This window comes from Cibotium barometz, chromosome 3 (genome assembly GCF_041138505.1).
Source record: "Cibotium barometz isolate CiBa-2024 chromosome 3, ASM4113850v1, whole genome shotgun sequence".
Classification (NCBI taxonomy): domain Eukaryota; kingdom Viridiplantae; phylum Streptophyta; class Polypodiopsida; order Cyatheales; family Cibotiaceae; genus Cibotium; species Cibotium barometz.
Genome location: NC_141048.1, coordinates 43,394,873 through 43,410,634, shown reverse-complemented (window position 1 = coordinate 43,410,634; position 15,762 = coordinate 43,394,873). Strand labels below are relative to the sequence as shown.

Here is a 15,762-nt window from a genome sequence, read left to right as displayed (position 1 = left end):
ACGGTTCCGAACCCAAAGCAAAGAGAAACTGAAAGTTCCATCAGATGAACGCCATCGACATGATGTCTATGTTCATGGAAATCCAGCCCCTGTCCACCTTTGTGTCCAAAGAAACCAGCCCTTGTCTACTTTTCAGCAGAGGGAGAGAGAGAGAGAGAAAGGGAGAGAAAGCAATACTGGCTGTCCCCACATGTACGCCCTTGTTTCTCCTGCAATCCCCCTCTTTCCAAGAGAACCTCTCATGCCCTGTACAGTCCAGCTCCTATGCAGTCCATCCACGTGGAGTCCATGTAGACAGTCTCTTTGCGCCAGCTTTTCACCAGGAAAGGGAAGAGATCTACGCTCTATTCAGCCCCTGCCCGACTGTCTTCTCCTCCACGCAGCCGACCTGTACCTGCAGTCCAGCCCACGAGCAGTCCACTGTACCAGCAGTCGTACAGTATTGTACCTGTTGTCGTACTTGCCTGCGCTGCCTGTACCTGCAACCTGTACACGCCTGTACCTGCACGACCAGATTTGTCCAGCGACGACTACAGCAGAACTATCCAACAGCGCCTGTTTCTGTCCTGTCCGTACAGTCGTACAGACCTGCATGTGTTCCCCTGTGCGCAGCCAGCATACAGTCCTCCTCTCCCAAAAAGCACACGTTTCCTCAAGAGAATAGGCGCCCCTTTTGCCTGGCAGCCCCTCTTTTTCCCAAAAAGCACACGTGGCCCCAAATTAGCATAAGGGCCACGTTTTTCTTTAATGAAGGGCTTTATAAAAAAATTTAAAGGTTTTTAAACCTTTGTCCCCACCAAAACCCTTTGTCCCCATGGGTTATGAGAGACTTTAATCACTTGGCCCCCCCTTCACACTTGGGGTTGTCCACACATGGGCTCCCTTTTTGACTCCAACCTGATGCCATTCACACTGTCCACCATGTCCCCGTGCACATCTGCATCTTGTCCAGAGAAATACACAGGGTCATGACAGTGCTGAAGGGGTGAATTCAGATATGCATGATTTCGCTGTAGCCAGAGGGTCCATAAGGCCCAGTATCTGATCCAATGGAAGAAAAGAGAATACTGTGACAAAGAAGCTGATAACGTGCCAAATATCCAGAAAAACTTGTAGAACCTGTGTGCGGGAAATCTGAGAGATAAAAAATAGGAGATCTTGTCCACAAGGTCTCTGGAATATGATTAAGACCACAATAAATGCGGAACACTCTCAGTAGTATGATGACATCTTGGACAAAGAGGAGAGGCAATCCTTCTTTGAGCCAATTTCACTCCCACTGGAAAAATACCGACAATGCATCTCCAGAGAAAGAGTCTCTGTTTCAATGGCATTTTCAACTTCCATATCAATGTCAGTTTTGCTTTCCACCAAGCTAAAGACTTATCCAGATGCCAAAGAGAATTAGCATGCTGAGCAATCCATGGAGGAGGTAATATCAATCGATAAGCCTGTATAGAAGTCAATATATGCAAAGGTTGAGAGGATAATCTTGAACTTAAAGACTGAAGATGCCAATCTTGAAGCCTGTCTTTTACATCCAATGTTGGAATCGGAATGAAAGGGTGTAAGAGATCTGCAATAGCTTTCCATATAGATCTATGATGCATCCCAAGATTGTATTCTTGGCATGCTGCCGGAAAAGAAAGAATTTGCCCTCTAGTATCCACTACGTTGTCAATGAACCGGATGCCCAACTTCATAAGATTGTAAGCTCTGATTGGTTGTTGTACAGCAAGGGGAGAGTAAAAAACAGCACTCCAATGTATGCTTTCCATTCGAAGCGAGGAAGCTATAGAAGCAGGATGGGGAGACCATTTGATGCGAGAGGGCACTTTCTTCCAATCCTGAATCAAGGAAGTAGAAAATGGACAACCAGGGATTTTACCTTGAAATTTGCCAAGTACTACTTCCGATGGATCAACCAACCAGCGACCATAAGCATTTGTGCGCATCCGACTACACAAAATTGCCAACATGATAGACCAAGGCTGCTCTTGTTGAAAAAAGGTTTTGAGCATAGCGATCTTTCTTGCCAGCACATGAAATTTGATGTTTATAATATTCAAACCACCATGCATTTTTGGCGAGCAAAGCAGGTCCATTTTGAGCAACCTTAAAGCTTTTTTATGAAGCTTAGTTTTCCAAAAAATCTCCATGGCTTGAGACATAAAAAAAGAAAGATCTCGAGATGACCAATGTAAGAGAGGAAGGTAGAATTGGACATAAGCCAGAACAATGGACTGAACAATTCGAAGCCGTACATGTAATGGCCAAGTGGAGATCTTCCAATATTCTAATTTGTCCTTAATTTTGTTTAGCACCCAAGATATTTGTTGCTTATTTCTGATTTTCCAGCCAATGGGATAGCCCAAATGTCTTAATATGCTTTTCGGATAAATAATCTGGCCGGGCCACAGGATAGCATGCCAGTCACAATGCTTGAGAAGTAAGAGTTTTGATTTCTGAAAATTAATTTTTAAACCAGCTGCCAACCCAAAATCTGAAAGAGTATCCATCAATAGACGAAGCTCCAAAGGACTGTTCTTTGGCATGAAGAATGAATCATCTGCATAAGCCTGTGCAATGAAAGGCCGTGAACCAGAAATCTGAAGCCCCTCTAACTGTCTAGTATCAACCAGATGATCCATGTAAAGAAGCAAAGGATGCGAAGCTATAGCATAGAACAGAGCACTGAGAGGGCATCCGTGTCGAACTGATTGTTCTAGAGTCCAAGACTCAGACAAATGTTTCCCTATAAAGCATTGAGCAGTGGAATCTGAGTAAAGCCAATATCTGACATTAACTAGCTTTGGCCCAAAACCAAGTTTAGACATGATTTGAGAAACATAATCCCACTGCACCGTATCAAATGCCTTTGCCACATCCACCTGCATGACCACACACACACACACAGATGTACACAGGCTGGCTACACAGACCCTCTCTCTCTCTCACACACAGTCACACTCAGAAGGGGATGTACAGAGAAGAGAAAGGAAAGGCAAAAAACAAAGGAAAGATGTGCAGGGCAGAATCGCAGGTCTGAAGAAGAAGACGTGCAGGTCGCAATACGTGCAGGTCTCGAGCACAGGCGAATAGAGTTGAGCAGGTCGCAGACGAGCAGATCGCAGGCGAGCAGAATCGAGCAGGTCGCATGCAAGCAGTGTCGAGCAGATCGCAAGCAAGCAGTACATGCAAGCAGATTGCAGGCTAACACACACACACACACACCTGCACATACACACATAGAGGAGTGCTGCAGCCTGCAGACTGCAGGAAGAGGGGAAGTGAAGGAGAATCTGAGTCGCATTACTGAAAATCAGAAGAATTCATGCAGCAAGACTACTCACAATCACACTCACCTATGCATATATGTGTGCATACGTATGCATACATGTGTGCGCACGCAAGTGTGTCTACTTCTTCCTATTGCAAAAGAAGTCAATTAGTTCAGCGAAAAAATCATGTTGTCGATGTTGTTCACTCCCTTTTCAGCTCATACTCGTTTATGTGATGCAAAAGTTGTTTGTGAACTTTAAATTTCTTGTTATTTTGGCACTTTCGTGACAATTTAAGCATCAATGTTAGGTGTTGATTTCAAACATTTTTCAGAGAATGGATGACCCTTCATCTGGAGGTTGGATTTGGGACAAAAAGGCAAAACTTTCGTGGACTTCTGGATCTGGACATCCATGGCTTATCACGACAGAACAGGACAGATTGACACATGGACAATTACTCTCTGAAGGTCGATATCACTGCGAGACTAATCATGTTGCAGATGATGGTATTGCAGGGTTTATGCCAACAGTTTATTGCGCTAAAAAAGAGGATGATGCAAGTGCCATGATATTAAATAACATTAAGCTAGAAGCATCAGCATTCCCTGTTCAGGGTGTTAGTTCTGTTTTGTTACAAGGACAGAGAGAGGCTCAAGGTGTTATTGAAAAGCACATGTTCCTTAGTGACAGTGCTAAACATCTAATGGATTTTGAGGCTACAAAGGAGGGTTTCCTTCAGCAAAATTCAGTGAATGGAGCTGCAAATAGTATTGGTGGGATGAGCTGGCAGGTCAAAAACAGGCAAGCCTTAGAAAGTCTGTGTGGTTTAAAGGGCACAGGAACTGTCAAGCTTGAGCCCTCTCTCTCACTTGGTCCACTGAGTTCATCAAAACAGGTGGAAAATGAGTTACGTGAAACAGGATCCAAGATCCTGTTTAGCCAGAAATTCTCAGGACCAAGTCCAGCTTTTCAAAGACCAAAACAACTGATGCCCAGGCCACCACAAGCCCAAGCCTCCGCTCATACTGAAACACTCTATGACTCCTCACAAGGCCTAGGGCGAGTTGCACGCCCACCAGGGGAGGGAAGGGGTAAGAACCAGCTTCTACCTCGTTATTGGCCAAGGATCACTGATCAGGAGCTTCAGCAAATCTCTCCAGGAGAGTATCCACTGTTACTTTCTCCCATTTTATACCTTTTGAACTGAAAACTTGTTGTGGTACTTGATGCTTTTATGGTTTCTGTTTATAATTTGTCTCTATGGCTGTATCCTCCTTGATATACAAGCAGCTCAAATTCAACAATCACACCACTCTTTGAAAAGATGCTGAGTGCAAGTGATGCAGGTCGAATCGGTCGGCTTGTACTTCCAAAAGCTTGTGCTGAAGTAGGCTTTTTTTTCTCCTCCTGGATTTTACTGAGCATGTGCTGAAAGAGTTGTTTATCATGCCAAGTATCAACCTAGAGCATAGTAACAAGAAACATCAGTTTCCTAGTCTCTGGATCTATTTTTTTTGATCTTTTTTGTCACGGTAGAGAAGCCTCTTCATGGTACAGTATCTAAATATCGTTTCCTTGTTAGCAAGAGGTATGATTATGATGGTAAAGGGTTGCAATACTAAGATCTTGGATAAGGCATGGGCATTGCTTCATGCCATGGGAATTTGCTGCTGGTAAACTGTGATCCTCAGTAAATTTTTATGAAAACTTCTCCATAGGGATGCGATCCAGACAATGCTTGAGGTGCAGGATGAGTTTAGATCAGCTGATGATCCATATGCACACCTTGGAAGCTAATAGCTCAACTTACAGGATGGGAAATTGTGAAAATAAATGAAATGCATCAGGGTTGAAGGGGGGGTGCGGTGGAAGGTGGGTGCATTCCTCTGTAATGTCTCCTAGCCTAGCCTACACCCTCCCACCTCAACTCCATTATCCTAAAAAAAACTTCTTGGAGAGAAGCAAGCGTGCGGGCACACACACGTGCACACACTCCAACACATTCACGTACCCACACATGCATGCACACACATTTTGAAGTCACTTTTCACTGGCTGGATATTGAATTTTGTGGTTTTCAATGGAATTACAATTAAATTAAACAAACTTTTCCGCCAGCTGTTTTTCCTTTTTGTGTGCCTTTGAATGTTTATTGACTTTAGTTACAATAGACAGGAGGAAATCCCTTTAATTTTTAAATTTTGTCATATAGTATAAATTGTTGGAAATCAATGCTTCACCCTTGTCATTGTTACTATGTGGGTAACAGGTTGCTCTATTCTGTAAGGCCCCTATATGAGGAGAAGCCACTTTGTGTTGAGCATGCTGGGATGCCTGACAGTGCCCAATTTAGACACTAGGGTTGGCCATAGGTGGTTGGTTGGTTAGGAGACAGCGTATGTATATTTGGCACCATGCCAAATAGGATGCATGAGCGTGCGGAGTGACAAACTGCACTCAAGGGTAGAAGAAGATATTCCCCAAACACATTGTCTTTGGGTCGCGGGCTAGAATGGGCGCCGAGATGACCTTGGGTTGCCCTGAAATTTGCACCTAGACCCACGGTCTTTTATTTAGTCCAGATTATCCTAGTTGGGTGATGTGGTGGGTTCGGTCCATCTTGACCAGTCGTAATGGTTGATTGGATTAGATTGATATGATATGAAGTACACCAAGTACATGCTTTTATAGGTTATCTGTTGAGTCACACAAATCACACTCACATACAGGGACATGACACATGGCACACACTTATCTTATCAAGATAAGAGGGTGTTCACACGCATATAGGCACAGTTACACATACATGGGGTGTTCACACCTAAATAGGTGTTCACTCCTATACAACCACATGTAGATGGATACACATGCTGACAGGTATACGAGGTGGACATACATGACATGAGACTCCCAAATACCCAACAAACCCCTCTTCGGAGCGAAGATGATATTTTATGAAGTGGCCTTTAAACTTATGGTGATTTGGACTCACTGGCACCACGTGATGCAAAAGATCACATTGGCCATACCTGATGTGATACAACATATCACAGTCAAGCCTGCAAATGGAGCTTGACATACATAAGATTCCCTCGACTCAAAATAGGGTAATGGAGAAAATTATGAAGCCTTTTGTAGCACAAGGCGGTCATTAATACAGAAAACATGTATTACAAATCTTTTTTGGGTGACAACTTGGGCAAAGAACTATTACGACCTTGTGTTTTTCCCTTTGGACAACAAGCAAGTGGGCACGGGATGGACAGTGTGAACAGGCATCAGTTTGGATATGAAAAGGAAACCCATATGTGTGGCCAGCCCAAGTGTGAAAGGGGACAAAAAGGACTTTAAAGGTTATAAGGTTTTTAAACCTTTGATGATTTAAAAGTATTATTATTTTTGGAAGTTTGCGTTTTTGCTTTTGGCTTTTTAGAAAGCAGGCGGAATCGCGTTTCTGGCTATTAAAGCGAAGGGTGGTGGTCGTGAAGCCGCCGGGTGTGGTCATCTCGCCGGGTGGTTTACATGGCGCATCCCCTTGAGCATGATGCCGTGTGGAGCTGACGTGAGGTCGCTGTGTGCAGTAGGCGGCTGCTGAGCACAAGGGCTACAGTGCCAGACGGGCTGCATCGGGCTGCGTATGGCTGCGCGTACGTGTGGAGCAGCCAGGCGGCTGTACTTGAGGAAGCTCAGGCGGCTGCGCAGCCAGGCGACCAGGCGGGCTGCTGCCAGTCAGACAGCCAGGCAGGCTTCAGGTGGGAGGCTGCACATGTGGAACACCAGGCGGCTGGGCTACAGCCAGCAACTGGTAACCAGGCGGGTAGCAACGGGCAGCCAGGAGGAGGCGAAACAGGGGGGAGGTGCTGCTGGACAGAGACAGCCACTGTATAACCTCTCTCTCATCATAAGGGCCTGGTGTGTTTTCTCTTTTGTGTACCATGGATGTACGAGAGACTTTGAACAGGAGAACAAGCTATAGATGCATGGGACAATGTTCATGAGAGATGGTGTGATTTCTCTTTGTGTCGAAACAGGGGGGAGGCGCTGCTGGACAGAGACAGCCACTGTATAACCTCTCTCTCATCATAAGGGCCTGGTGTGTTTTCTCTTTTGTGTACCATGGATGTACGAGAGACTTTGAACAGGAGAACAAGCTATAGATGCATGGGACAATGTTCATGGGAGAGATGGTGTGATTTCTCTTTGTGTTGAACTTATATGTGCTCAGGGATTTGCTTACAGGTTCTCTATTTTTCTCTCGCTTGGTGCTATGGAAAACAACCCTGGGTTTTTGGCACCGTGATTGGATGGTGCATATGTGGATTTTTCTCATGGAAATAGGACATTGGTTTTTCGAGAGGAAACATGACTTTGGTATCGAGGAAATAGGCCTATGGTTATGGGATACAGGTCTATGGTTTATCGGATGCAGGTCTTTTTGTTTCATGTGGAAAGCATGTCTTTGGATTCATGTGGACAGGTTATAGTTTTCTTGAGGTTACATGCGAGCTGTGACTATAGGGAAGGACATATGGTTTGGTACAGCCCTACTGCTGTTGGGAAAGGGTTTGAGGGTCCATGGTAGCGATGGAGAAGACCTTTTCAAGCAGGGAGATGTTGTATAAATGTGCTTTCTCTATGGAATGCTTTGCTGTAATAACGAGAGCTCTTTTTGGAAGTCCTGGGTGCAAGCTTCGAGGGATCCTATTGGTGGAGGATTCTACAAGTTGTACTTTGTACTCAAATTTTGATCAAGTAAAGAAATACCGCAAGGGCGCCATTGCGTTTTGGGGCCAATTGGTGTCCTTGTACTTTTTGCAGGAGCACTCTAGCTCCCCCTGTTTGTTCCCTTTTCCAGGTTTCTATGGGTGATGAAGTGTTTTGTATGCGAGTGTTTGTTTCACCGCCCGTCAGATTTCTGAAGGCCGTTTTGATGAACCCTCGACTCTCACACCTAAAAACATAAATATTTTGGAAGTTTAATAACTTCCACAGCAGGTATGTCTGTATCATTGCCCTCGTAGAAAAGTTGTAGACTAGACTCAGAAAGCCAAGCAACTACCTCCCCAAGTAACATAGGACAGGGGGGATGGTGAAAGATGTCACTTCCTGTGCGGTCTCCATGGACCCCATGATGTAGTCCACTGGCCCCCCCCCCCCCCTCCCCCCCCCCCACACACACACACGATCGTGGAAAGCATGTCAGTGCTCCTGAATCCTGTCACTGTCTCATCCCGTTATAAATAACGAGATGGTGTCGCGCTCCCAGCTCAAGTAAGTGATGACCATATCTGGTGTTATCCGGCCCCATGTCCTTTGACACCCTGCAAGCTCCCGTGTCCTCCACCTCTAGTGTGTGCATCACCTCGGGGTGCTCGAAATCATAAATGTCGCACTGTCGGCTTTGTGTCCGTGCATTGAAGTCCCCCATAAGGAGGACTTCCCCCAGGTTGGAGTAGCTTATGATCTCATCTGAAAGGGCTGCGTATGGTGACTCTCCCAATGGCCCTGTGTCCTCTTCCACCCTCCCCGCCTCTGCCCCTTTTAGCCTCTGTCTCCTCCCTGCCTGTGGGAAGCGCTGCAGAGTAATCTCGAGGAATGGCTCCGAGTCTCCAAGAGAAGCTCGAGGCCCTCGAGACGGCAATGAAGGCACTAATCAAGGAGAACAAGAAGACATCCGATTCCAACCTCAATGAGGTGGAGAACAAACTACATGGGCACATCATGGCCCTCGAAGCACGGGTCACGGACCTTGAACAAGAGAACACGGCACTCAAGGAGGAGGTGAGTGCATTGAAAGTGGAATTGGTAGCCATCAAGAACACCGAGAAGGAAGAAGGGAAGATCAATGACAACACTCTCACGGCCATCAAAGAAGAGATCTCCAAGGAGATCACAAAGGACATGGAGGGAAAACTCGAAGCCAAGCAGTGAGGTTGGGTTGAGGTGGTGAAGAAGAACATCCGTAAAGAAGTGAGGGAGGAGACTCAAAAGGAAGAACACCAAATCATTCACACCACCATTGAGGATGAGAAGACGAGGCATGCCCGCCGCCTCAACATTCGAGTCATAGGTATAGCCGAGACACCCGACTCCACTCCCGAGAATGACGGACAGCTTCTATGCATGAAGCTCGGCTACAGGGAAGAGGACCCTTTCCGCTTTACCAAAGCATGGAGAGCCGGGAAAGACTCAATACACAAGCGAGCCCTCATCCTACAGTTTGCAGGAGAGACGAAGAGGGTCACCTTCATGAGGAAGAGGGTGATTCTACGAGGATTACAGGGAGATCCCATCTATTTGGATGACGACCTTACAAGGATGCAGATAGAACACAGGAAAACATGCATGCCGAGAGGCCTACAAGCCCGGAAAGAGGGCAAGAGAGCATTCTATCGCGATGGCCGTGTCATCATCGATGGCAAGGCCACCGATTAGCGCCAGGCGGCCTATGGGACATCGGCTATGGAGGATCCAAATTCACAGATACACATAGCAGTTTGGAATTGCAATGGAGCACTTTGGACACATCCTGGGAAGATGGAGGAGGTCATGGAGGGACGGGACATCATACTACTTACAGAGACGCACCAGAGCCCAAAGAGGGGGCTACCCAAAGTAGAGGGCTATCAGTGGGAGTTTACATACAGGGGGACCACACGACAGAGCACATCGAGAGGATTTGGAGCTATAGCGGTACTCTTCAAGCGAGAGCTACAGGAGCGCCTACAGGTGGTAGCACATGATGAGGAGGCTAGATACATGTGGATTAGACTGCAGCTCTCCGCAGACAGGGTGAGAGGGAGACGGAGGCTGTAGGGGCAGAGGCGGGGGGGCAGCAGGAGGTAGAGGCGGAGGGCAGCAGAGGCAGAGGCGGGGGCAGTGGGCAGGAGCAGGGCAGAGGGGCAGCAGGGCGGGGGAAGAGGGGCAGCAGGGCAGGGGACAGTAGGGCAAGGCGGGGGTTAGCAGCATCAGCGCGAGCTTATCCACTATGTTTGCATTTTCAGGTTCTCCTTTGTTCTATTTTAGTTTGCATTGCATTATGAGATATTTTATCTCTTTGGTCTCATAGTGTCACCAGCCTGGACATTTCCCAGTCTGAAAGGGGTCTGGTGGACTCCAGAATGTTTAAATATTTGGAAAGTACAAGCTGTGGGAATGGGGGATTATCCTAGAATACAAAGGACCACACTCCTAAAATCTAGGAGAGTTGCTATTTTTGGCTAGACTCCGATGGAAATTTTGTTCGCGTCATTACATCTGGAATTGAGCAGATACCAAGAGTTGGCAAAGTGCCTATGACAGAATGTCTACCAGTTGGGATATTTTTAGAGATAAAGTTTATGGAAGGACCCATCTCTTAGATTGGGACATGTGGCAAGGAGGTGGACCAAAGTGAGACAAGTGGCCTGACAGTTGTTAGAAAGTGGATCAAAGTGAGACAAGTGGCCTCACACTTGTCACTTCAGCTATTGTGTGGCTCTCCACTTGTCATTGTAGCCTTCTCTTGCCATTTTAGCTCATGGGAGGCCCAAATCTATAAATTGGAGCCCTCTCTCTTCATTAATGGAGGCTCTCTTGCTGCACACTAGCCTCTACCACCGTTACAGGCTGCCCTAATGATGGCTACTCTCTTTCTCTCTCTCTTGAAGGCTGCCCATGAAGAATACCGACTGTTGGGGACTGTTTTGGAGGCTTCCATCGCGAAGAAATATTGAAGGCAAGGGTATTTAATCATTTATTATGATTTCTAGCCATTGTACTTGTTGCACCAGCATTTGTACTTGTTGTACTTGCTGTACCAGCCACCGTATTGGCTGTACCAGCCACTGTACCTACTGTACTAGTCATTGAAAAACCGGCTGTACCAACCACCGTACCGGTTGTATCAGCCATTGTACTTGTTGTGCCAACATTTGTACTTGCTGTACTAGCCACCGTACCGGCTGTACCAGCCACTGTACTTACTGTACCAGCCATTGTACCTGTTGTACCGACTGAATGAAGAGTTGTACTTGCTGTACCAGCTCTATTGCATGAAGACCCATGGTTTTTGGGGAAGAATCAGTGCCCACACGGAGGTATATGGATTATATTGTTGGCTCGGCATTTCTACAGCCTATGTTCCGGCTTGGTTGCCTTGTGTTGGGCTGTGTTATGGCATTTGTATAGGGATAATCCGGCATCTCCCGTGGGGAGAGTAAGGCCCTCAAAGCTTGTACATGATATTATTCTCCTTGGGTAATAAAATACTCCAAGGGGGGGGGGGGGGGGTCGGCCCATTCCGGCCTCTATGCGGTGTCACACGTGCAAGCTCCATTTTCAGCATTTGTGGATGTTTTGTCCAGTTTTATGTTTTATGCAAAGTGATGATGGATATGTATTAAGGTTGTGGCCATGTTTAAATGTTTTAATATGCATTGATGGTATCAACAAGTGTGTCAAAGGCTCTAGTCCCCTGGGCACCGCCCACCGCCTGCGAGTTACACATAGGCCCATTGGGTCTTTAGTAGACGCTTAATATATCAATCTTTCTATCTATCTTTCTTTCTCTCATACTGGTGTAGCTTCCATCAATCAAAAACCATAGTTGCCCACATATTCTGCAAAAACCCTTAACTTGCAAAAACCCTAATGTTGTGAAAACCCTAATTATGAAAAACCCTAATTCTTCAAAAACCCTAAATCTACAACACCCCAATTTGTAGAAATCCTTTTTTTGCAAAAAACCCTAATTTTGTTGGAACCCTTATTGTGAAGGAACCCTCATTTTGTAGAAACCCTAATGTTACAAAAACCCTAATTTATAACTTTGGATGTGTTGTTGATAATGGGGAAGAGAGTTGTGCGGGACTATTTGTTTTGTCTATGTGCTTCTTGGCTGGTCACACCGGGTGCCCGTGAAGAGGTGGTACTACCCAGTCAGAGAATACGACTTGGACGCTGGAAGACTTGTTTGGACGCTCCTATTCTGCATCTGCGTCCTTGGCTAAAAAGCTTTGAATTTCGAGTTCGGCAATCACACGCACACACACACACACACACACACACACACACACTTTTTTTTTTTTTGGTAATATCCAGTGCAGTATATTTATATGCTCATAAATTTACATGATGGGAGGTCTCCGAAATGGAGAGTGTCCCAAAGATCAAAAACATAAAAAGAAAAGCTCTATGCAAGAAGCATCCATATCACCCTCATGGCAGGCATCATATAAGGATTGCCGTAATGAGGCTCGGAAAGATTCATATGACTTGTGAATGTGCCGACCCAAGTATGCCAAATTATGCTCACTCCAGATTGTCCAAAGAGCCCAATATCTCACCCAAGAGAGAAATAGTGAGTATTGAGACAAAGCCCTCATAAATCTGCCAAAGAGCCAGAAATGTTTCCCAAATCTGTGACTCGGGAAACGGAGCCGAAGATAATCTGAAATTCTCCTGAGGAGGATCCTAGAACACGGGCAGTGCCAAAGCAAATGAAAAACAGTCTCTGAAGGAGCCTGACATCTTAAACATGTGGGTGGTGCAATGCGACGTTTAGCAAGTGTGACCCCCACTGACAATGTGCCTGTCATACATCTCCAAAGAAAAAGTCTTTGTTTCAATGGCATTTTACACTTCCATAACATCTCGAGATTCTTCCGCCACCATTAGAGGGGCTTCCTTATATTACACACACACACACACACACACACACACATTTTTTTTAGTGGAATCATAGGTATATTAGATTTACAAGTTGACTATCCAAAGTAGATAGTCCCAAAGTACATCAACTGAAGATGTCAATATAAGACATATATACATCATGATCTATTTGGTCAACCTGCATGCAATCGAAGAAAGATTGATGCAGGGAGTACCGAAAAAAAGAAAAAGCAGAAAAAACCACATCACTGAAAACTGCATGGTTGCGGACTTTCCATAGTGTCCATAAAGCCCAGTAGCGCACCCATGAGAAGAAAAGAGAGAACTCTGGTCTGGGCAAATGAAGACCAAATAGCCAGAAAAACTTTCCAAATATCATATTTGGAAATCTAGCCCGCAGAAGCTGGATGAGAGGAAGAAAAAACTGACGAGAAGAAGGACAGCTCCAAAAAATATGAATGACTGTCTCCCTGGAAGTAGAGCATCTATGGCAAGTGGATGAGGATATATGTCTGCGTGCCAGAAACTGTCCTGAGGGAATAACAGCCAAAAGAACGCGCCATAAAAAGAGCTGTTGTCGAAGAGGAAGCTTCGACTGCCAAAGAGTTCGCAATCGTCTTTTCCACCACCAAGATGACCGATGCATATGCCAGAAGAGATTTGCCCTTTCAGAAACCCAAGGCAATGGCAACAAATGTTTATACAGACCAGCAACTGTAATATCAGATAGCCTCAAGGGATGGCATGAAGAATCAAAAGAGGAGATAGTCCAATCCTGCAGGCGATCTCGAATTTCCAACAGTGGAATCGGCAAAAAAAGGCTGAAGCATCTGAATTTACACACACACACACACACACACACACACACACACGGATGTTTGGTATATGTATTTGTCACATATTGGAAATTTGGCATTTTGATGCCGGTGGACGCTTGTATTTGAAATACTCCTTGTTAATACAATATCTTGGGGAAAGAGGGAAGAAGGGAAGGGGGGGGTGGGGGGGGGTGGGGGAGGTGGTGGTTTTGGCCCTTTCCGGCCTCAATGCAGGTCTCATTTTTTATTTCTGATTTGCTATCTTGTGTGTGTTGTGCCATTTCATTACTTAATAGGTTAAGTGTGTGTCAAGATTGTGCTCGCAGCCCAACCCTGCCCGGGCGTATTTCAGTGAGTGCACAAGTTATATTTTCTTACATAAATAATATCGGGGAACTAGACATTTCATGGTGTCTTAAATCCAGGAGCGTATTTGTATTTGAGATACCTCAGAAAGTATTGTGCATTATGACCTGGAGCAAGCATAGTGCTGTTGTTCAAGGCTTTTGTGTTCGGCATCAATAGGTTCTTATTGTAAACAAAATTTTTCCCCCTTTCATTCCCAATAGATCATTTCTGTAAAACTTCATGGTGACTTTTTTTTTTTTTGGTTTGTTGGTGGTAACAGGCATATTTTCCCACTATCTCCCAGGCAGAGGGTATACCTCTGAAGATTCAAGATGTTAATGGCAAAGAGTGGTTGTTCCAATTCCGATTCTGGCCAAATAACAACAGCAGAATGTATGTTTTGGAAGGAGTTACACCTTGTATACAGTCTATGCAGTTGCAAGCTGGTGATATAGGTGGTTCACCTTGCTCATTATTCTTCTCTTTTAAAATTTGATTCCCTTGACAATTTTTAATCAATAATATGCATGGCTTGCCTCTTTCCGTATGTGTGTGTATATGCATACATACAATGGTGATTGTTGTCAATCCATGCACTGATTTGCTCTGTGATAACCCAGGCATTATATTGCCAGTTATATAAGTACTCATTGTTGTATTTTTCAAAAAAACATAGTGCATGAAATTTAATTCATGCAATATTGTAACTCCTTTTTTTTCCCATCTTTTTTTAGTGACATTCAGTAGACTGGATCCAGAGGGAAAGCTCATTATGGGCTGTCGTCAAGCACCAAACTCTCAAAGCTCTCAGGTTGACATCTTAGTTATAAAAAATACATATATAATATGTTAGTTCTAATTGTGGATTTTAAAATTGAAAGCTACTCAACTTCCATATTTGTTTCAGGATCCTCAAAACTCTAATACAAGAACACTTTCAACTACTACTTCACTGACTCCAGGTGTTTCCACACCATTCATGACTGAAAATGATAATAAATGGAAGGTTGAGTTCACTCATAAACAACTATCTCTCAGGCTTTCAGTAATTTTGATGTAAGAACGTGATTGCGTGCAGAAAAACAGTCTCACAAGCCAAAAGAAGAGTGTTTTCTACGGCCAGTTGTTTCTGCTGACAGAAAAAAGCGGAGAACATTGGGTTCAAAAAACAAAAGGTTGCGATTGGAGGTAGAGGAACCACCTGTTGATTGGGGAAACTTAATGTGGGAGGAAGTGCAGTTGTTACTTCAACCACCTCCAAAAGCTGTACCAAGCATTGTAACAATTGAAGGGCACGATTTCGAAGAGTATGAGGTAGGCTATGTTTGTGTATTTAACAGCTCGGTGATAACTATGGTGGGGAGTTAAGGAGGGAGGGAGGAAGGGGGCTACAAAGTTATGTAAGATACTACAAGAGGTCAGCAGCAGGAGATTTGCTTTTCCATGGTGTTTCAGGAAATATAAATGTATTACTCTCTTTTTATGTTCAAGAGATAGGAAATTCTAACAAAAGGGTTATACATTTAATAGCTCCAAACCTACATAAGGGGTGTTTTTAAAATCTCACGATCTATAGAAAAGAGATTTCTCCTTGAGCGCACGAGCCATATGAGGCTTCTATATAGTGACCTCCTTAAGTAATAATTGTAGTATCTTGGAAG

At 44.8% G+C, this 15,762-nt stretch overlaps 1 protein-coding gene across 15 annotated transcripts in view; it reads left to right on the top strand.

Moving 5' to 3' along the window:
* LOC147640096 (B3 domain-containing transcription repressor VAL2-like) overlaps positions 1-15,762 on the top strand; it is a 119,638-nt gene that overhangs the window by 27,907 nt on the left and 75,969 nt on the right. For all 15 annotated transcript variants that reach the window (XM_086777070.1, XM_086777081.1, XM_086777063.1 and 12 more), the window contains 6 exons: positions 3,616-4,448; positions 4,575-4,671; positions 14,382-14,556; positions 14,836-14,912; positions 15,009-15,063; positions 15,180-15,415. In XM_086777070.1, the coding sequence (XP_086633196.1) occupies positions 3,616-4,448; positions 4,575-4,671; positions 14,382-14,556; positions 14,836-14,912; positions 15,009-15,063; positions 15,180-15,415 (1,473 nt within the window). The remainder of the gene's footprint in view (positions 1-3,615; positions 4,449-4,574; positions 4,672-14,381; positions 14,557-14,835; positions 14,913-15,008; positions 15,064-15,179; positions 15,416-15,762) is intronic.